Here is a 22519-nt window from a genome sequence, read left to right as displayed (position 1 = left end):
TGCTTGCAGGGACCGCGTGGCGTGCGTCTGGCAGACCGTGCGGGACCACCTCTACCACCTCTGCGTCCACGCCAACGAAAGCTGCTTCCTGGTGGAGAGGGCCGTGGTGGGGCTCCTTCGACTGGCGATCCGCCTGCTGCGGCGGGAAGACATCAGCTCCCAGGTAGAGAGCGTGCGCACAGAACGAGGAATGCCCCGGCCTCTTAAAAACAAATGTTGCCCTTTTGTCGGACCAGGTAGCCCTACCTCTGCCCTGTATTCTTGTTGTGATCGCAAAACTGTCCGATCCGATTGTAACTTGGTCCACATGCAGACCTGCGATGGGTATGTGCAACGGGCTGGTCTGTCTAGAGCAGGGGTAGGCAATCCTGGTCCTTGAGAGCCACTATCCTGCATGTTTTACTTGTTTCTCTGTTCCAGCATGCCTGATTTGAATCAATGGGTGATTAACAGGCTTCTGCAGAACATGAAGAGGTGATTTAACCGCTGAATCAGGTGTGTTGGAGCAGGGAAACAAGGAAAACATGCAGGATAGTGGCTCTCGAGGACCAGGATTGGAGACCCCTGGTCTAGAACAAACACCAGAGGGCATAAGCGGTGGCGTTCCTCAGTGTTATCAGGCAGTTGCCGGAGGGTCCGACAGTCAGAACAGTGAGTGAAGCTCAGCCGACACAGAGGATGCCTCAGAGAAATGCCAGACACTTGATGGAGGTTAAACGGCGTCACTTTGTGGGTTTTGTATCAGGCTGAGTGGTTGCATTGTGCAGTTGGCCACCATTTTGGGTCTAGCGGTGGAACCAATTACCTTCATTATCAAGGTTCTTGTCAGCCAAGACGGACCCCACCAGGAGAGGATCAGTTTAGTTTCCGTAAATCTACTGCACTGTATATGTATTTTGACAGCTTTCCTATGACAGAGAACATCATGGCAGGTTCTAAATCTTTATTTTAAAGGTGTACTCCAGTAGATTAAATCGTAAACGTGGGGGGTGGCTGTCGAAGTGGATACAAAGTGGGCCGAGGCGGGTACGACGTGCACAGAAATAATGTGCGCTGCCTAGAATACAGATCTGTGAGCTGTGCACACGAAAACGGGCTGTGTTGCCAACTAGCCTCCAACAGTTGCAGGCCAGGGTTCACCGTTCCATGAGTTGGCTGCCGGGAACACCACAGGCAGAGGCTGACGATTTGGAATCTCTCCTCAATGTGGGATCTACTTGGACATGGGCTCCGACCTGAAGGCGAGTTCCAACAGCTGTGGGCCGACTCGCTGCAGGAGAGGATGCAACATCTGGACGCTTTTGTTCCGGACCAGTTCACCATTCGTATAGTGTGCCGGTGGAGTTGTTTCGTCTTACTCGTTTTTTTTCTGTCGTCTTACGTAGATTCTCCTCTCGCTGCGCCTTCTCCTCATGATGAAACCCCACGTGCTGTCCCGAGTCAGCCGGGAGGTGGCCTACGGCCTCCACGAGCTGCTGAAGACGAATGCGGCCAACATCCACTGCACAGACGACTGGTACACGCTCTTCTCCCTGCTGGAGTGCATCGGCGCCGGAGTGAAGCCGCCCGCCTCCTTCCAGATCGCCGCGACCACCGCCGACAACGACGCAGGTTCGGCGCTTCGGCGTGAGCGGGCAGTTCCGTGACCTCGTGCGGCAGCCGGACCTGAACGTGTGAAACGACGAGGCGGGAACGCTCGTTGGTAAAAAGGGCTTTGTTTTTTGCCGGTGTCTGTAGGGGCCCAGTCAGACAGCGAGCTGTCCTCCCATCATCCCAGTGAAGTGACTTTAGACCGTGGCTACACGTCTGACTCCGAGGTCTACACGGAGCACAGCAAGACCAGGCTGCCTCGCTCCACAACGGATGTGGATGTAGCAAGCAGTGGCTGGCTCATGGTCCGTATACACACACACACACACACACACACACACACAGAATTGGTTCATTTCTGAACCTTCCTAAGCTAATAATATGCTCAGAAATTTGTATGACTAGCGGTGGAACAATTTATTTTCCGGACTATAAGGCGCACTTAAAAGCCTTCAATTTTCTCAAAAAACGACAGTGCCCCTTATAATCCGGAGCGCCTTATATATGTAAGAAGTCATAATGTCTTATCTTTGTGATCTCTCATAGAGGGATCATATAAATGCTGATACAGGCGAACCAGCTCCGCTAGAGCAGTGATTCCCAGCCCTGGTCCTGGAGGAACTCTATCCTGCATGTTTTAGTTGTTTCCCTGCTTTGACACACCTGATTTGAATGAATGAGTGATTAACAGGCTTCTTCAGAACTTAAAGACCTGCTGAAGAGAGGAGAAACAATGAAAACATGCAGGATAGTGTTCCTCGAGGACCTGGGTTGGGAACCACTGCGCTAGAGCACCGAAATCATCCATTTTGAATGGAAGGCGGTCCACGCGAAGTTACAAAAATGACGATGCGCCTTATAATCCGGTGCGCCCTATAGTGCGGAAAATACAGTATTCGTACCGAACCATCGCAGTACAGGCATCAGGGTCACCACTCGCATCTAAAAGTGGATTCACGTTTTTTGTTTAATGCGTTTTTCCATGATAGAAAAGGAGTAGAGGACGATACTATCTAAAGCACTGTACACTAAAGCAAAGCAAGACGTTCATATAACACAGAGGAGCTTGAAGAGCTGCCTGTTTAAGATCATCAGTGTGAGAAGTTTCTGATGATGGAATGGAAAGCTTTGAGCTGCCCTCTTGCATTTAATAAGTGCCACCCAGGTGTGAACGGCACGTTAGAAACATTTTCTTTATTTTGTATTTTCACATCAAGAAATGCTGTTCGGCTCGGTGTTCTCCTTTTTTTATTTTACTTTAAGCCCAGGCCAAAATATATCCTACCTTAGAGCCTCATAAACGAAGGTTGTTGGGAGAGAAATGGGAGAGAAATCACATCTGGCATGTATTTTTTTTTCCCCCGTTGTGTTAAACTTGTATCCGTACCATGATCCTAAAATCAGGTTTATATGTCCTGTTACAGCCCTCCTGTCGACTGACATTTCTTCCCGCCTCAGTAAAACGATTTGTAAACTTGGAAAATGAACAGTAAGGCTGTGCTCGCTGACTTAAAAACGTCTGCTTGAATCAGCTGCTCTCATTCACGCAGTTTTGCCTCTCACAGATGCAAATCGTCCAGTGGTTTCCCCATGGTTCAGCACTTTCGGAGATTTCTTTTCTACATTTAGAGCTTGTAATGTAAACTGAGAATCTGTGGATGCTTTAAGTCTAAGCATTTTTTAACGAGATGACCCTTTTTTTTTTTACCACCTCTAGGTTGGGAAAGACGATCTGGAGGCGGCGAAGACCCCGCAGGTGAACTCCAAAGCTCAGCTGAATCACCCGCTGGTGAACCAGTACAGTCTGACTCTGGGTCAGGACCTGGGCCAGCACGACACCAAGTCTCTCATCAAGTGCGTGGAAACGCTGTCCTTCATCGTCCGCGACGCCGCCCACGTCACGCCCGACAACTTCGAGCTGTGCGTCCGAGCCATCCGGGTGTTCGTGGAGGCCAGCCTCAACGGAGGTGAGGCGTTCGAGGACAACTGGGGGGGGAGAGCTTTAGAGCTTTTCAGGAACACTTTGTTTGCCAGCCGCTGAGGAGGAAAAATGAAAAGATACCCACGAACAGCTAGATACAACAATGTGGCGTTAAGTGACCAATCTAACAGTACCGCAGGTTGATAATTATTAGCAAACCCGATCTTTCTTTCTGCTTTATGTTTGAAAGTTGCCACCTGGCCCAGGCTTTCTCCTCCTTCCTCTTTCTTTGTCTGCCTTTTCATCTCCCCTCTAACCTCGCCAGCATCTTTTATTTGCTCGCAGGTGATATACGGATTACAGTTGAGGAACGGCGGGCCCCCGCGCTCGTCCTTTCATGCGCAGCCGATCGCCTATTCATTTCCTCGTAGGGCTTCGGGCCGTCGGACCCGAGCTGTCAGCGGAGCTTTACGCGGTCGGAACAAAAGCAGCGGCTCTCATCAAAGGGCCCCGGTCGAGGCGCAGCGCTAATCTTTCTAAGATACTAATAGAAGGTGCAAAACCCGCTATTAGTCTGTCGAGCTTTTGTGGCTGGGCTGTAGATGTTGTTGTTAAAAGGGGGTTTCGGGAGAAATGGAAAGTTTGGGGACTGCTCAGTCGGATTGCAGTCGTTCTGATTATCGGACCATCTGCTTTGTAAGTAACCTTTGGTGCTGTAATCAGCAGAGGACATATAGGCAAAACTCCACACTGCTTCATGCTTTTACTAACCAGTTTCTGAGGCAGAAAGTACTCAAAGTGAGGATTCAGTCTTTGGCTTCTGAACAGAAAATTCAGCTGTCAGGTTCTCCAGGAAAACTAAAGAAACTTCTGTAAATTTAAAAGTTTAGCAGAAAACACAGTCAGAAAAACATGCTACAAATATATAAACATACACTACGAGTAAGAGGTGCTCAAAATGGTCATTTTGCATACAAATGTTCTGTAACTTTGGCACTAATGATGTGCAAATTCCTTCTTTACCCAAATGAAGAAAAAAATAAAGAAAGTCCAATCATAATCAGTGCTGTGTAAAAGAATTTGCCCCCCTTAAAATGCTTCAGATCAGCAATTAAATCTTAAATAAAAAATGCAGTTTTCAAATGATTTCAGTTATTAAGAGGAGAAAAAAAGCTTTCCACGCCAACCTGTCCCTGTGTGAAAAAACTACCTGCGCCCCTTTGTTAGTTTATGAATTAACTCTGATTAATCGCATAATTTTTGGAAAGCTGAGTTTAATTTCACGAATCTGCCCGACCCCGTGGAATCAGGAAACCGCTCAAACGGAGCCATGGAGCAAACGTGGGACAGTGACGAACCTTCCCAGGAGTTACCAGCTTCCCGACCAACACCGCCTCATCGTCGGACTCATCCAGGAAGTCCCAAGAGATCACAGAACGTCATCTGAAGTGCTGCCGGCCTCGCTCGTCCCAGTTAAGATCGTTGTTCGTGATTCATCAAGAAAGAAAGAAAGAAAGAGACGAAGGGCAGAAATGGCCGAGCAAAACAAAACACAAAAGGCTTGTCTCACATTTGCTTCGAAACATCGTAATGATCCCCGCCACTTTTGGGAAGATGCTCCACAGACTGTCGAGACAAAAGTGGAACATTTTGGAAGGCGTCCCGTCACACGTGGTGTAAAACTAACACCGCATTTCAGAAACGGGACATGATTCCCACAGCGGAGCACGGTGGTGGCAGTATGATTTATGATTTGCCACTTCAGGACCTGGACAGCTTGCTGTATAAGATGGAACCGTGGTTCCTGCGTTCCACCAGAAACTCCTGAAGGAGAACATCTGTCCGTCTCTTTCTTGAAAGTGTGAAAATAAGAAGATCCAGCGATGATCGATTAGGCCCAAAATGTCACTCGCTGGTTTCGAAGGGCCACCCCGGCCGGGATTCCTCTCTGATACAGTTAATGGAGTTTAAAGGAACGTCTGTTCTTCATCCATTAAGACCTGAATGATGCGTTTGTGATGGACTGTCGTGTTGGGATTGTGCAGCAAGACGATTTGTGATCTGACACAAAAAAAAAAAAAAACTGCAGATGCAAACTGTGCCCTGATATTTCTGCTTTTAGGTCTTAATTCAGAAACATTTTTTTGATTTGGACTTTTTTCCTCAACTGTTATTTTCCCCTCAGGTTACAGGAACCACGACAAGAAGAAGAGCCACAAGTACGACCCCTCCAAGTCCCGGCTGAGGAAGAAGGCGGGCGGGAGGGAGAAGGATACCGCAGGCGGCACGAGGCGGGGCGGCGGCAGGACGTTCAGCCAGCGTCCGTCGCGCTCCCACAGTGACGACGAGGAGGACGAGGGCGTCCCGGCCAGCTATCACACTGTGTCATTACAGGTTAGTCAGGACGTAAGTACCACAGCCCTCTTTACCCTTCTACCTTTTATCGATTCCGACGCGGCTGCCTCTCGCGCTCGCTGCAGACACGACAACCCAAAGGCACCCGGCAGTTTGTGCCGCTCAACAAGAGAACGTCCTGCTTCTAGAGAACAGAACCGCAAGACGTGCAACCTAAGGGTTGGACGGATTTTGACCAAGGTCAGTTTGTGGTGTCTAGACTCGTGGGATGTCCCTGGTCTGCGGTGGTGAGAACCAAACGCTAGTTGTGACAGAAAGGTGTCAGAGTTTGGTGTGATTGACTAGTCAGGGGTGTCCATTTTGATCCAACAAAGGAAGAATGTTCTGCTCGTTTCTTTTCTTTTCTTCGGCGTCTTACGGCTGGTTGAGTTCATCGCCTATCTGGGATGACACTTTGGCACTTTGAAGCATTATGGGAGGAAAAGAAGCCAGTGAAGGCAGTGTGATCTTTGGTCCTTTGTCCATGTACCTAGAAACTATTGCTGACCAAGTTGAGGTGTTGATTTTTAAGCCTCCAAATTCTCCAGAGCTCAATCCAGTCAATCGTCTGAGGGACGTTCCAGTTCATGAAAGTTCAGCTCACGACTTCCGGGACTTGAAGGCTCTCCTGCGATCAGCTCGTTGCCAGATGCCACAGCAGACATTTAGAAGTTTATTGGAGTCAAAAAGGTTTGGGGTTCTTTTGGATCCAGAAGGCGGACACGATAAAGATCAATCTGTTCTCTGGAACCACTTTGATGATGAGGGTCCTGAGTGAGTAGGAGGTGGGGTACACCTGGAGAGCTTAAGATCATGATGTAATGACTAGATGTAGTGAAGAAAATTGGTTCAAAGTGAGTTTAAGGAGGTTTTACAGCAGTTGTTTTTTTAAAACAAACATTTGTCAGGCACCAAGTCTGTATGTTCTTACATCCATGATAGACGTGATGACCCGACTGTTTCAGACTCTGTAAGTTTAACTTCCTTCCTGCTGTTTCTGTGACCCGATTCAACCTAAAAGTCCATCCAGTTGTTCCGTTCCTTCGCTTTCACCCGCCACCCTGAGCTCTCGGTGCTTTACGCAGAAAAAAAAAAAAACCCACGTCACCGTTGACCCCGTTTGTGCCCCCCCGCAGCTGCTGGACCTGATGCACACCCTGCACACCCGGGCGGCCAGCATCTACAGCTCCTGGGCAGAGGAGCAGCGCCACCTGGAGGCCTCCGGCAAGAAGATCGAAGCAGACTCACAGACGCTGTGGACCAGCTGCTGGTGCCCGCTGCTGCAAGGTGAGACGACGGCACTTCGGACCGGAGATAGACGGGGAATGTTTTTAACTGGTTCATGCTAAATATAAATGTTTGAATTGAATTAAAAAGCCAGTTCGTTGCTGATGTTTTGTCGTTGGTTTCCCCCGCTCCAGGTATTGCTTGGCTGTGCTGCGACGCCAGGCGGCAGGTCCGCATGCAGGCCCTCACCTACCTGCAGAGAGCGCTGCTTGTCCACGACCTGCAGACCCTCGATGCGGCTGAGTGGGAGTCTTGCTTCAACAAGGTGCGAAGAGGACAGCCTCTTATAGCTGGCTCAACAGAGCTGCATATCAGATTAAAACTCCAGAGAAGTTCTTGAGAACTTTGGACCTTTTCCTTTCATCATCTAACTCCTTCCCTTAGGTCATACCTTTCATAACCTTTGGTATCCATTTGCCCTGTTACGTACGGTGCACCCAGGTCTACTTGTCTACTAAACCCGATTCTAACCTCCCACCTTCCATCCTCACTGACTGGTTTACTTACTCTTAAATTAAGCGGTGATAAAACAGAACTCGTCCTTGTTGGTCAGGAGTCTGGGAGTCATCCTCCGTCTGCTTATTTCCACCTCCGCAGTATTAACCACCTCCGTTCTTCTCTCGCCCCACGCTCCACTGCCATCCTTGTCCATAGCCTGCTGACTGTGGACCAGTTGTTGTCCATGAGCCACAGCTGGTCCTACGATCATATCCCTCCCGTCCTGCAGGAGCTTCTCTGGCTCATTATTTTTACGACACTACACCTTTAAAAGCCATCCGCAGTCTCGCCCCTCCATGTTTATCTGACCTTGTGCATATCACCGTCCCCTCCGTTCTGCCTCCCCTCTCCACCGCGCCATACATTTCGCCCGCCTCACCACCGTGACTCTGGAAAATCTAAGCTAATCAGCTTCCTCCTCAAAATTCAATAGGATCCTCTCCATTTTTTTTTTTTTTTTTGCACATTCAACTATATTGTTTTTGTTGTTTACATTTACTGTTTTTTGTTGTTATTTTTTATATTCTGTTTGTGTTTTAACAGTGCCTACAGAAAAGTGCTTTGAAATAAAAATTGTCATGTAAATATTTTTAGAATCCGGCTGATTTAGCGTGTGCCTGCAGGTTCTGTTCCCCTTGCTGACGAAGCTCCTGGACAACATCAGTCCTGCAGATGTCGGCGGCATGGAGGAGACCCGAATGAGAGCCTGCACACTGCTGTCAAAGGTCAGGGGCAACGAACGCGGTGTCGTTCGTTTCATTTAGATCACTCGCATAAAGCCGCTTACTTTGAGCTTTTTCCACCGGGTCCAGAAAATTTCACTTTCTCCTCATCCTCTGTTCCTTTAATGGAGAAAGTGTAAATAACTTTGTCGTTTGCTCAATTTGTTCATGTGTTTATGAATATTACTGATTGTATTTGCATTCTAAGTTGTAAAAACATTTCATTAAGTATGTTTGTGGTTTTTATAGTAAAAAAAACAAAGAAATTTCTACTCGGATTTTATGTTTTTTGTGGGATTTTAGGTCTGTTGTGTTAATACAGTAGGTCAAAAGTAAAATATTACTTGAAATTCACACTTGGGAGGTTGTGCTGAAAAAAATGACTCCAAACATGGCAGGTTTAACCACTTTTAGGGTGAAATATAAAGCAAATTTAAAATAGTCCAAAAAACGTCCAGTTTCACCCTAGACCCCAGAGGGTTAAGGACAGAGTATATAGGCTTGTGAGTGTGTTCAAGTTGAAAAGGGACCATTTTAGTTGAGATTAGAATCCATATGCCCTGTTGATCCTGTGTGTGGTCGCCTGCTCCGAAGCAGGTGATCAGTTCGGCCTCCGTTACCATGGAGCTCTAACCCTGCTCCTTTGTGACACTGAGAAGTCTGACTGTCAGCCGGCTGAAGTGTTGATCTTGCTTCACGGTGCAGCCTTCTCAAAGTGTTTTCTTATAATTCTTATTATGCAACACTGAAACAGCTTTGTTTTAGTTTTATTATTAAAGATTATATTTATTTTTCTTCCTTTATCCTTTGTTGCTGTGTTCTCCAGGTCTTCCTGCAGCACCTCTCTCCGCTGCTGTCCCTGCCCACCTTCGCTGCCCTCTGGCTCACCATTCTGGATTTTATGGACAAGTACATGCACGCAGGGTCCAGCGACTTACTGGTGAGGACGACGCGTTTCTGCGGAAACGGCTGAATGTTCGCGTCTGATGAAGGAGTTAATCACGGATGTTTTGTTTTTTGGGGGCGCAGCTGGAGGCGATCCCAGAGTCGCTGAAGAACATGCTGCTGGTGATGGACACGGCGGGGATTTTCCACAGCACCGACTCCAGGACGGGATACTCAGACCTGTGGGAAATCACGTGGGAGCGAATCGTCTGCTTCCTGCCCAACCTGAGGGAGGATCTCTTCAAGCAGACCGTCATACCAGGTACTCGGCGCCACAGCAGTTCAAGCAGCAGAGCTTGTGGTTTTATTTGACTTTGTTTAGCATTTTTCACTCTCAAATTTTAAGATGTAGAAGTCCTGCTAAAAAATGGTTCCAGTCAGAAGCAATAGATGTGCAAAGTGTTTTCCCAGGATCTGCAATTGTCACATAAACAGAGATCATAGCATCACAAGCTGGTGTTTAATTTGCGTCATTTGTGTTTTGTTTTTTTTAGAGTCAAACCCTGGTTCTGCAGCCGAAGCCGTGCACCCGACATCCCCAGGAGGTCGGCCTCCGTCCCCTCAGGCGTCTCCACCTCTCCCCCATCCTCCCTCCCCAGTCCCGGTCCCGGTCCCGGTCACCCCAGCAGAGACTCAAGCTTCCAGTCGGCCAGAGTCACCGCACGAGCCTCCACCAGGCAGCGCCAACGGTAAAAACAGCCACGACACGGCGAAGCAGGAGCCGCACACCGACACACTCCACATCAGCCCTTTAATTTCAAGTTGGAGCCATCAGATCGATTGAGAGCTCAGACTCATTTATACTCGTATGGCTTTACAGGTTTCCTTCAGTCCCCTTTTATGTTGATGCATCTTTATATAAAACACTTTTCTGGCTGTAAAACTGCACATTATTAACTAAACTCAGCACAAAAAGTAAGGGCGTTTCTGTTTGGTTGATTATATTTTTGTTGTAACAACTTCTCTCTGTAATAAACCTGTTAGGAAGACGCATTTGTGGCTTGAGCCCATGGAAATCTTCTCTGCCACAAACTGCTTATCAGGGTTTATCAGACATTGTGGTCTCCGATAAACCAATGAACCGACTGGGCGTTTTGCAATCATGAAGGACGGAGTTTGGTCCCAGGCTGTGGAGAAAATGGGATTACTACTGGTTGCTCAAAGGTGCTGACAGTCCGGAGCCAGTTTGGAACCTGAGGTATCAAAAGCTCAGAGTTAATAAGAGTTAATAACAGACGGAGCTTTTTGGCAGAGAAGTTTCTCATGAACACAACCCACACACTCAACTCTGCTGCTCAACCCACTAATGCATTTTCCTTCCACATGTGGCACCATTTAAGGAAAAATAAACCCGACTGTATATGATTTATTACCAAGAAGCATTATTATGACAAAGAAATAGTCGACCAAACACAAATTTTCTTACTTTTTGTGCTACATTAATGTTACACATACAGTATGCAACTTCTCAGTCACAAGGTAGCATTTCTCCTTCTATAAATTGGTACTCACTTTTACCAAGAGAACATAATTCTTCTGTAAGAAGACTTTTTTTACACTGGTTTTAGGACTTAAGACTCATTTCTGAGGTATTTGAAGCGTACAGATAATAAACTAACTGTTGTAGAAATATTCAGAGCGATTTTACAGATGTTTTGATGTCTCACAAAAAGAAAATACTCAAAATCAGAATCAGGAATTTCCAAACCCGTGCGAGGCCTGAAGAAGTGTTCAGATCTCGGCGTGTCTCTTTCTGCTTTGCAGGACCCGACCGCTCCTCCCCGGTTCCGCTCTCCGGCAGCCCCCCCACGCCGCCGTCTTTCGGCCCCTCGCCCACCCAGGCGCCTCCGGCTCTGAGCCAGCCCCCGCTGATCCTGCAGCCCCTGGCCTCTCCCCTGCAGGTGGGCGTGCCGCCCATGTCCCTCCCGATCATCCTGAACCCCGCCCTGATCGAGGCCACGTCGCCGGTGCCGCTGCTCCCCGGGCCCGGCAAGGCGTCGTCGTCGCCTCTGTCGCCGCCGTCGCCCTGTGATGAGGTCCAGTAGAAGTCCGCCTGCTCTCATGAAGACAAAACATCCTGCAGCTTGTTTAAAGAACCCCCCCCCTCAAATCTCTGTTCTAACACACCAGTTTCTCCCTCTGTGCCATTTTGTGTTGCTCCTCTAACTCCACTCAGTAAAGGAACTCAATGGGGACAAATCCAGACTAGTTAAATCTAATTCATGACCGCAGCGTCTAAAACACAGACGTACTGCTCATATACTAACAGAAGACATGTTTAGCGGATGTTTTCTCGCCAGTTTAAACTTAGGACATTAGATCGAGACGATAAAAGTGATCAACTGACTGTTTTTTTTCTTTTCCCCGCACACAGATTTGTTCTTAGTTGGTAAAAGAGTGCTGCACACAGGTTTTAACATCGTAGCATTTTGTGGCGGTAACGAACCTTTGCGTGTGTGTGGAACGGGGTCAAAACAAGCCGCGGTACGTGTGTGTGCGCGTTCACGGGGTAAGAGGGAAATGGAAACGGATCCAACTCTCACAGCCGCCATGTTGTTTTTTTTTTCTTTCTCTGAGACACTTTACCTTGAGACCTCCATATATTTGGGATACTCATCCGCCTGAAGGTTGTATTTAGCGCCTCGTCGTCCCAACGGACGGGGCGTCGGAGGCGTCGGCGAGGAGGGGAGCAGAGCTGTACAGCAAACCCCGTTCAGATGTCAGTTTTTGTTTCAGTCGACAAAAAATCCGTCGTGCTGTCCTGTAAAGCGGACGTACAGGTTGCTCCGTTTCAGTCCTACCTTTACCCCCCCTTATGAGCTCGAGCTGATTAAGAAAAGACGAAAATGTTGAATTATGGGCACACCTTCCACGCGAGAGCGAGCAGCTCCCTGGACGTCGGAGCTCGAGGAGGAGCCGGACGTTTGGGGGGGTTAAGTCCTCACCGTGAGCCCCAATCAGAACGCAGTCCTTCAGGTCCACGATGAGTTCGAACTCGGTTCCTAAAGCAGAACGAATCTGACTTTCCCGTCTGTGTGCTGCGGTCCTAACCCTTTCAGGTAAGGTGCGTGAAGCCGGACAGGCAGGGGACAGCAGCAGCTTGTTCGCCCCACTACGTCACTTTAAAGCTCCTCCCCCCTCCCAGTCCGGACGGGCTGGCGGCTTCACCTCACCTGGAAGCGTTTCCCCCTTCTCCCCCACTCGGCCGCTCCGGTTGCGACGTTGCCGCACGCCGACTGCGATCTGACCGATGCCGACCTGGGAGCAGCCTCGCCGGTATTTAACGTTATTTATTGACCTGGGAGGGCGAGGCGGACCGCTGGGAGTCCAGTAGGTGTTCGTCGGGTGACACTACAGCCTTATCCAGCCACCGACGTGGGTTTATCTGTTCTACGGGACTCGTAGTTTTATCAGGAGCTACATTTGTGCTTGAATGGTGAATTCCATGAATATGTGTACAAATATATAAATATAAATTAAAAGTAATGTGCTTTTTACCATGTAATAAATATAATGTAAAGATTTTCAGGTGTTTGCGATGTTTTCTTTTAACTGAATTTAGGCCTGTTTCAGATTTGATCTTATACTTACAACCCGCTTTAATCCTAACATAGAGTTAAAGTAGTTGTGTAACTGTCTGTGCCATGAAGTACGAACAGCTTTGAGTATCGTCAACGAATGGAGGGGGCTTCAAAATGTTATAAATGCATCCTCAGACCACGAACAGCTGAAACGGCGATCGCGCCGTAGGAACTTTTAGTCATGGTGTCGTCGATCAGCTGCTGTGTTTGGGGTCATTATTGTGTTTCATCATGACCCGCTTTGGTCCGATCTTTCAGACAGACGGCCTCACGTTTGACTCCAGAGTTCGTTGGTCCACAGAGGAGTTCCCGGTCGACTCGATGACAGCGAGGTGTCCACGCCACGAGGCTGCGAAACCAGCCCACATCATCACCCCTCCACCGCTGTGCTTCACACTTAATGAGGTGTTTGTGCTGATATTCTGACTTTGTGCATTCAGGCCAAACATCTCTGTCTTGTCTCATCTGTCCAAAGGACATTGCTGAACTTTAACCCTTAAGTTGCTAACTGAGGCATGTAGAGTGAGATGGAGATCTTTTTTTTTTTTAGTTTTGCGCAGGATGACCTTGGAGCGTTCTCTACTTGTAAATAAGCTTTCTCTCTGTAGGATAGTAGACCCCAAATAGTTTGGATATGACCTTTAACCCTTCCCAGATTGATGGGCAGCAACAGTTGCTTCTCTCAGGTCATGGCTGATGTCCTTAACACCCACCTGTATCATCCAGAGAGCGGACTCAGTGTTTTACTTTTTTATTAAATAATTAGTAATGACAGTTTTTGTTTGGCGTGTAGATCATCTGAAGACAGGAAGTGGATGACTGTCCTTGTTTTGATTCTGTTTTCACGGCTTTTTGCTCTTTGAGACGTGTTTTTTTTTTTTGAGAGAGAGAGAAACGACGGGTTGAAATACTTCTCAGTTTGGTGTAAAACATCAGATTTATTTCAAAGCTGAATGGGAGTCACAACTTTTAGTAAACTATTAGAAACTACAGGGACGAGAAAGAAAGGATGTACACAGAATGTTTTTAAAAAAAAAAAACAACCAACAAAACGAAACAAAAACCAAAAGCAGAAACGGTGAAATAAGGGACAGTAATGTCAAAACTGGAAAGACGTAAAAGATCTGAAGAATGCCCGATGAGACACGTGGAACATGAACGTGAACGCCCCTCCAAACCACAAAGACGGTTTCCCAAGCCCCCCCCACACCAACGGCAACAGTTAATAAACCAAACCCTCCCTCCCCCCCGGAAAGAAAGGGCTCCTCACTTGGTGTCCAGCTTGGCCATTTCCTGTAGGTATATTCCAATGCTCTCGCTGTCAAACAGCACAAAGTAAATGTTTTTCAGAGAGGAGCTGGTGGACGACACGAAGTGGTTGGAGATGGCCTTCAGGATGAGCTGAGCGGCCATTTGCTTTGGGAAGCCGTTCCTGAGAGAGAGAGGGAGGGAGACGGAGGCAGGTTTTTACACGAGACAGTCAGGAGGTAAAAGGACTTCATATTATCTGCTCCTCAGTCTGAGACAGACGGCGTTTGTTTTTTAAGCATTTAAATATAAACTGTGACGTTGTAAAGATGGTTGGAGAGTAACATTTCACGCCACAGGCTTGTAGGGTTAACGTCAGCGCAGTTTGGGGACGGGCGCGAGTCGGGAGCGCTGCTCACCGTCCGGCTGGAAGCGACGGGAACGCCACGGACTTGAGCTTCTTCTCCTCGGCCGCCGAGAGGCAGTTCTTCACCGTCTTCTCCAGCTGGTCCTCGCACTTCTCCGAGCCCCACTGAGGCATGTTGCAGTGGATGACGAAGCGGGCCGCCATCCCGCTGGCCTGGCTCACCGCCACTGCAGGACACGCAGAGGAGGGGAAAAACCACTGCAACACCGAGCTGAAGTGTGTGTGTGTGTGTGTTCACTCACTGCTTAAAGCTAAAAGAAGCAGAACAGTAGCTGAAAGCCAACACAAGCTAAACCCTAACCGAGAGCCAAAAGCAGCAGAGCACTAGCTAGGAGCCCAAACAAGTGAAATGCTAGATATCAAGTAAAAGTAGTAAACAATATAGCTAAAAGCTGAAAAAAGCAAAACAGTAGCTGAAAGCCAATAGAAGCAAAACCCTAGCTAAAAGCTAAAAGTAGCAGAATGCTAGTTATAAGCCAAAACAAGCAAAATGCTAGATAACAGCCAAAGATAGCAACAAATATAGCAGGATAATAGCCAAAAGCTTTAAAAAAGCGAAACACTAACCTAAAGCTAAACGCCAATAGAAGCAAAACCCTAGCTAAAAGCAGAAAAATGTTTGCTAAAACAAGCAAAGAACAAACTGAAAAGTTAAACACAGCAGAACATTAGCTAAACAGAGCAAAACACGTGCTAAAAGCTAAAGGAAATGTAACCGAATACTACCTAAAAGCTAAAAAAAGATCAAAGCACAAGCAAAAGTACAAAAGTGCCAACTTAAAAGCAGCTAAAAGTAGCAAGCGGTTAACTAAAAGCTAAATGTAGCAGAAGCTACAAGTAGCAAAAGGCTAGCTAAAAGAAGCGAGCTGATAGCTAAAAGTAAATACTTTGAAAAGCATGAAAGTCACAAAAACTTAAAGGAGCCAAACTTTCTGATATTTGAAGAGCTGAACTAGCAGCACAAAGTGTGTAGAAGTGGTTCGACTGCAAAAAGTGAATATATATATAAAAAAAAAAAAGAGAACCGAAGAGCGACAGCTGAAACCGTATTCACGCAATTAGAGCGTTTGATTTTCCTGATCTGCGTTTGAAACCGATTAGTTCTCTTGTGACGCGGCTCTCATATGTTCACCTCACTGAACGACCCGCCTCGGCGCGTACCTGATGCCACCTCCAGAGGCCCCTGTGCTTTGCGCAGCTCCTTCACGCCCTCCAGGAACTCTCGGCCCCCGGCCTTCTCCAGTGCGTTTCCTGAAAGCACGGCAGCGACAGCGGCAGCGTCAGCGGCTGAAAACGACTTGGCGTTTGTAAAGCGAACATGACGAGCGACACGACCCGGCTTCCTCCTTACCTACTCCGTCTTTGAGGTCCAGCTCTGCGTTTGTTGGGTTTATGATTCCCTCTACCTTGATAGAGCCGATCTTACTGATTTCACTCTCCGTTAGGGACAGCTGGGAACACACACACACACTGATGCAGGTTTGAATCAGCTGAATTTGACAGACAGACTTCGGCTTCTTTAGAAATACTGTTTTTACTGACTCAGTTGTAGATAAGTCTTTGAACCGCCTCAGTTTGGAGTTTAATGCTGACAGGGATGATGAGCTAATGGCTGGTCAGACCAACAACCTTACAACTCCGTCCTCCTAAATGTCCCTGCGGTCCGTAGGGATGTTGGTTTATAAATCACCATGGATTTCACCTTACACAGATATTTACATCTAATTCTGTTGGTTAGCTGCAAGCGCAAATGGCAGCAGCAGCAGCTAGCTGTAGCCCGGGGCACTTCCTGCAGGAATATCAGAATACTTTCACTGGGCTGGACCAAGTCATGTGAAACTAACTTAAAGGGATGGGAAAAAAAACAAACTTTTGCTTTAGCTGCTATAACATTTTTAAGACCAGACTTGTTTTAAAATGGCGGAAATCCCCTTTAAGCTCATTCCGGCTTCTAGCTTGTCATTCCAAAAGTGCGTTGCTGCCACTTTTAAATGACTCCAGTCTCAAATATTTTAAAGTCACCATTATTTCCCCTTTAAATACCCACAAATAACTGTGTGCAGCAGAATGGATGCTTATTCAAGTTTTTTAAAACAGACAAGCCGTTACCAAATCTTTGAAACCTGAGTCGTTTTAAAAAGGGCAGCAATCCACTTCGGTCTGCTCCGACTAGCCGTTAGCTCAACAAGGATTAAGCTCCTTTTCTCCAAGCTGAAATATCTGCAGCAGGTAAGATATTTAATGTGTAACACCTTTCCTAAAGATCTGATCCGTCCCGTTAACATCTTATAATTACTAATCTGCTGAACCTGCATAAAACTGAACTTTACGTGAATACATTTCCTCTGCAGCAGGGGTGTCAAACTCAAGGGTCGCGGGCCAGATCTGGCCCTTGGCATCACTTTATCTGGGCCCCCCAAGATAACATTTATATATTATTAGATCTGGCCCTCCAGTCTGGGACAAATCGAGTCTCTGTCCCTTCTTATGTTGTTTAGTGACGTCTTCTCGTGACGGTTACTTTGGAGCCAAGAAAATGAAGCTTTAAATTGTCAGTAAGCTTTGATTTTGACGTGAAAAGAGCGACAGAGAGCGTGGGACGGGGCCGATCCAACTCTTGTTGATAAACCTGCAGCCAAGAAAGGATATCAGATATCCTACTTGAGTTAATGTGCGTCTGAGTAACAGTGAGTTGTTTTTTTTTTTAATATATTTTCTTCTTGTTTTAAAGGTAAATGTTAGCAGCTGTATGATCAGATTTTTGTTGATGGCTTTTTAGCTGCTATAATGAAGATAAAGGAATAAGAAATGAATGTTAATGTGTCTTTTAAAGTCTGACCTATTTTTCTTTGTTCATAAAAGTAAGTAAATAAATTATATCTAGGAAAAAGTATCTTTTTTCTATATGAATGATTTGATATTATATCTAAAACCAGGGTTAATTTATGTATTTTTTTAATAACTACTGATCGAGATTGGCCCCTGGCTAGGACCAACTTATTAATTTTGGCCCCCCTGTCTATCTGAGTTTGACAGCCTCTGCTCTACAGGTTCCCGATCGGACTTTCTGCTGTCAGCACATGGAACCGATCTGACAGCTGACAGGATGATTTGCTCGGATCGGGCGTTCCTCCGACAAGACGCCTCCCCCCGCGACTCACCTGCGGTCACCTGCGCTGAACGAATGTTACCTTCTGTCCAAGGAACAGGCTCTTCGCCGACAGGATGGTGAAGCCATCTCCCGGTCCGTCTTCCACGGAGGAGCTCGGCACGGACTCTTTGTCGCCCTCTGCGCTCTTTGACACGAAACAGAACGGGATCGGGACATTTACACTTCTCTGATAAATGAGTGACTGAATGAGGAGAACTAATCGGGGCTTTCTGTGTGCTGGCTCAAGTGGAGTCGAGCGTCTGCCAGGGCTTGGTAAATCAGATTACTGCTGATTATTGTTATTATAGTAACAGTATGAGTTTGCTCGTTACAGGTTAGGAAAATCGGCTCTTTTGCGTCACCTGAACACAACCACCAGCTGTAAGAGCGGCTCACTCATCTCTGCCAGGTCTTCTCTAAGCGTTGTTTGTATCAGCTCAATATTAACGTGCGTTCAGTCGGACGGCAGGGTGTGGGAGAAAACGGGAAAACATTAGAAAAAAAAAATCTGAAATCGGAGAGCTGGAGCTCTTCATTAGCTGGAGGAGTTTCTACAACAGAGCTGCTACTCATTTATCAGATAACAGACGATCAGGGGCTGAAGCGAAAACTTGATGCAGTTCATTGGCTTTCTTTAGGGAAACATTTTAAAATGCTCTCTCTATAGATGTGGGGTGAATTAAACCGTACTGATCTGATTGGACTGTTTGGATCTTGTTTACTTGTGTGTGAACTGAGCAGACCCGAACTAAAAATAAAAAAACATTCCTGTAAACTCACTGAGCCACTTCCTGTTTCAGACGGGAAAAAAAGAAAAAAAATGGTATTTTTAAACAGTTCGGCGCCCGTTCAGGTGGGGGTGGACTCACCTTCGGCTTGCGGCCTCGCTTCCCTTTGAACTTCTTAAAGGACTTGGCGACCTTCTTGCTCTTCGAGCGCTCCTCCTGCTTCTCGGGCGCCGACGCCTGGGTGTCCACCTTCACCCGGCTGCCCCTCTTCTTGGAGAGAAGCTCCGGGTGGATCCGGGGCAGAACGCCCCCGTTTGAGATGGTCACTCCCCGTAGAAGCTGAACAAGAGAGCATTTTTAAAAAAAAAAATCTCGGTCTTACACAGGCGCGATAAGGACGACCAGGATGGAAAAACCGGGGCTCCGGCTTTGTACCCCGCGCAGTTTAAAGCTGCAGTGTGCAGGATGACGCTGACATCTAGTGGCGGATAATTCAAATTTCAGTCAACTGAAGATCTGCAGGCAGCGTTTCTTCTTATCTCTTTAAGCCTTCAGGAGGTCCTCTTCTACTTTCTACCCTTCTGAGCTGCTTTTGAACGAACAAACGCAATGCAACGTGTGATCGGATCCCCGATCTGATACCGGAGATGGGCTCGGGGTCCAGATCAAGCCGTCAGAGAACCAGACTACGCTCCGCTGTTGTTGACCTGCTCTTTATGGTTTCGCATCTGCATGCGCCGTGAAACGTTTGCTGTAAGACGATGTCAACCACGGACATCTATTAAAACTCGTCGACTTGTAGTCAAAAAACAGGACATGCGCCCCCTGTAGGCTGGCCGCAGTACTGGTTTAACTCCATGTAAATGAATAGCACTACACCAGGGGTCTGCAACCTTTTCAATTTAAAGAGCCATTTCTGCTTTTTATTACCCCAAAACTAAATAAAATGGGTCCAGAGCAGCAACGGCTGCTATAAGTGGCCCTCCCTGGTGTTTACAGTAAAAGTGAAACAATCTCCCTGTGTTACTGAAAGTTGGATTAATGAAGTGGCTAACAGGCTAACAAACTATTAGCACAGGCCGGTCCGTGCCTTTTGCTCCTTGTGTCATTCTGTCCCGGACGTTTTACCCACAGGTTGCATAAAATTGGACAGGGCAACTAAATTTTTGATGTACCGGTTTCAAATACAAGCGCGCTTTATTTCTACTCGAATGTTGGAAAATAAAAACACACCTCAAATCTTTTTTTTTCATTTTTCCAAGACTTCTATCGATTCAGGTGATTCTTTCAAGCATGGATTGGATCTGTTAAGCTGTACTTAGTTTTTAGGCGTCAAATAACTAAACAAATAAATAACACAATGATTGTGAGAGGGGGGGGAGTAGGCGTGGCTTACGACCACACATCCCAACTGCACAGACTCTGGTTCCAAAAAAACAACGAGGCAGCTCCCATTAACTGGGCTCTCTTTAGCCCATCTTTTTAATGTTGATTGTACCAACACGTCTCTGGTTTGGAAGTATTCTACTTGTACTCATGGTGTGTAACTTACAAGTATGTGTTATAAAAAAAGAAAAAGGCAAAATAACGCAAGTATCAGATTGAGATTTGGTATCGGCCGATATGTAATCCTAAATGACTCGGATTGATATCAAGAACAAAAAATAATTCTTGATTTGGATATAACTAATTAGAATATACAGCTCAGAAAAAGTAGATTTTTTTCTTTTGTGACTGCAGTAACTTTGTACAAGTTGGTGACAAACCGTAAAATTAGGATATTAGTTTAGTTGATTTAAATGATAGCTTTAATAAACTTCTGTATGTGCAGATCAGATCAGTGGTTTGAGTTCAGTTAGTAGTCATAAAAAAAAAAAAAAAAAAAAAAACCCAGAACAGATCATTTTGACTGCAACGGTGAGGCATTTAAAGACATGCAGAGATGTTTTTCGGTACCTGGTTGAGCTCCTCGTCGTTGGCCACGGCCAGCTTGATGTGCCGGGGAGTTATTCGACCTTTCTTGTTGTCCCGGGCTGCATTTCCTGCCAGCTCCAAAATCTCAGCTTATAGAGAAAGCAGACAAAAAAAAAAAAACACCCTCATAATCCCCAAGTGAACGCGACTCACCCTGATCCCCCAGCAGCCGCGTTCGGCACACCTACCTGCCAGGTACTCGATGACCGCTGCCATGTAGACGGGCGCCCCCATGCCGATGCGGTATTTGTGCGTGCCAGTGCGCAGGTACCTCATCATCCTCCCCACGGGGAAGATGACCCCCGCCCTGGAGGATCGGGACAGCTTGGTCACCTTCTTCTTCCCGCCTCTGGCTGACATGGTGCTCTGGTCACAAAGCACACCGGATCAAAAAAACAAATATTGAAAGCGATTATCTGTGACATCATCAGTGGAAACTGTCTTTGAGGGGACTCGGAACAACGCCACGATGAGCGACTAGAACACGTTCGAATGGTTTTACTATTTTGTCCTGATAGTAAACATATCAAATGTTTAAACTAAAAGAACGGGTCGTTTTTAGGAAACAAATCAGGTCATTCTGAGTGTGATGGCACCGACACATCTCAGAAAAAGGCTGTGGAAATAAATGGTAAAAAGAAAAACAAGCATTTTGGAACTAATCAGATGAACCGGGAAGAGGTCAGTACGAGGACAGAGGATAAACAGAGCATTTTGGAGAGGCACAGCTGAAAAGCCTGCCTCTCTGATGGTATAGGGGTGCCTTAGTGCCTCTGACATGGACAGCTTACACATGTGGAAAGGCACCATCAGTGCAGAAAAGTATACACAGGATTTAGAACATTTGCTCCCATCCAGACATTTTTTAGGGAAGGCCTTGCAGATTTCAGCAAGACGATGCTAAACCTCATCCTGCATCCATTCCAGCAGCATGGCTTCGTATAGACGAGTCCAGGTGCTGAACTGACCTGCCTGCAGTCCAGACCGATTGAAAACATTTAGTGCGTCGTGACATGAAAACTCCAGCAAAGATCCGGTACTGCTGAACAGCTAGAATCCTCCGTCAGACAACAATCCCTCCAAAAAACCTGCTCTCCTCAGCTCCTAGACGTTTACACACTGATGTTGGAAGAGGAGGAGACGACTCACGGTGTCCCCAACTCCGAGACGTGCTGCTGCCATCAAAACAAAAATCAATACTGCTGCCCCGCAGACAACAAATACAATCTCAGAGCTCCAGCACGTGTTTACTATGCCCCGCTGTGAGTAAAATATGGGTTTGTGCTTTTATTTACATTTTTACTTTGTTGGAACGGGGGTTGCCTATTATGGCGCCAGGAAGACAATGTTAAGCGACTAAACCAGTTATTAGATCCTCTATGATGCTGCAGCACAATAAGAGGCAATGTTATGGCACTGTGCCTTTAATTTCACAAACCTCTGTAGTAAATATGAAAACACAGACCCCCTCCTGTTCGGAGAGGTCTGCATGTTTGTGTTTAGTTTCCCTTCAGCTGAGCTGGAAGGCTCCTGTAAACATGCAGCTGCAGCATTAGCAGCAGCAGCAGGAGGACGGGCTGCGGCCTTCAGCAGCAGCTCGCGCACATCGTCCACATCTGACGCGCGAGCCGCGACTTCAAACGGCCGTAATGAGCGCGTGCGGCGGAGCGAGGGTGGAGAGGAGGAGGAGGTGGAGGACGTGGTGGTGGAGGGGAGAGTTAATGAAAATGTGACGGCGTCTTTGAACGTCACAGAGCCGAGCCGAGCCTACAGCGAGTCAGTCAGGCGGAAAGCTTCGGCTCGACGTAGCTACGCAGACGTTAAACAGTCCCTAAAAAACAAGCAGGAAAGTCAAACACGGCGTCAGGCAGCGACACACACACACACACACAAAGGCTAACGCTCATTACGTAAACATTCCGCGAGGCAGTCTCGCGCGTTATTCTGCCTTCCCCCCCCCTCTACAAACATTAACAGAACGAGCCATTTCTTTAAGCTTGTCCCTGCCCGCCCCCTTCTCGTCTCTCCCCCCCACCATTTTTTTTTTTTTTTT

The 22519-nt window shown here is 47.0% G+C and overlaps 2 protein-coding genes across 4 annotated transcripts in view; one reads left to right on the top strand and one right to left on the bottom strand.

Moving 5' to 3' along the window:
* gbf1 (golgi brefeldin A resistant guanine nucleotide exchange factor 1) overlaps positions 1 to 12882 on the top strand; it is a 79025-nt gene extending 66143 nt beyond the window's left edge. For 2 of the 3 annotated variants that reach the window (XM_017421723.3, XM_037973734.1), the window contains 12 exons: positions 10 to 163; positions 1386 to 1611; positions 1738 to 1895; positions 3308 to 3557; positions 5697 to 5917; positions 7042 to 7192; positions 7327 to 7457; positions 8314 to 8415; positions 9239 to 9352; positions 9442 to 9619; positions 9852 to 10046; positions 11122 to 12882. In XM_017421723.3, coding sequence (XP_017277212.1) covers positions 10 to 163; positions 1386 to 1611; positions 1738 to 1895; positions 3308 to 3557; positions 5697 to 5917; positions 7042 to 7192; positions 7327 to 7457; positions 8314 to 8415; positions 9239 to 9352; positions 9442 to 9619; positions 9852 to 10046; positions 11122 to 11402 — 2161 coding nt within the window. In that variant the 3' untranslated portion in view covers positions 11403 to 12882. The remainder of the gene's footprint in view (positions 1 to 9; positions 164 to 1385; positions 1612 to 1737; positions 1896 to 3307; positions 3558 to 5696; positions 5918 to 7041; positions 7193 to 7326; positions 7458 to 8313; positions 8416 to 9238; positions 9353 to 9441; positions 9620 to 9851; positions 10047 to 11121) is intronic. The other variant, XM_017421724.3, reaches the window with a different exon arrangement.
* Positions 12883 to 14166: 1284 nt separating this feature from the next.
* The window catches only part of LOC108239168 (core histone macro-H2A.2), an 8825-nt gene continuing 472 nt past the window's right edge, over positions 14167 to 22519 (bottom strand). The window contains exons 2-9 of the mRNA XM_017421735.3: positions 20655 to 20832; positions 20449 to 20555; positions 18634 to 18831; positions 17805 to 17909; positions 15965 to 16064; positions 15775 to 15864; positions 14606 to 14780; positions 14167 to 14370 (exon numbers count right to left, since the gene is read on the bottom strand). Of these exons, the coding sequence (XP_017277224.1) occupies positions 14205 to 14370; positions 14606 to 14780; positions 15775 to 15864; positions 15965 to 16064; positions 17805 to 17909; positions 18634 to 18831; positions 20449 to 20555; positions 20655 to 20826 (1113 nt within the window). The 5' untranslated portion in view covers positions 20827 to 20832 and the 3' untranslated portion in view covers positions 14167 to 14204. The remainder of the gene's footprint in view (positions 14371 to 14605; positions 14781 to 15774; positions 15865 to 15964; positions 16065 to 17804; positions 17910 to 18633; positions 18832 to 20448; positions 20556 to 20654; positions 20833 to 22519) is intronic.

This window comes from Kryptolebias marmoratus, linkage group LG22 (assembly GCF_001649575.2).
Source record: "Kryptolebias marmoratus isolate JLee-2015 linkage group LG22, ASM164957v2, whole genome shotgun sequence".
Taxonomy (NCBI): domain Eukaryota; kingdom Metazoa; phylum Chordata; class Actinopteri; order Cyprinodontiformes; family Rivulidae; genus Kryptolebias; species Kryptolebias marmoratus.
Note: the sequence above shows the minus strand (reverse complement) of the source record. Positions and strands in the feature narration are given on the sequence as shown.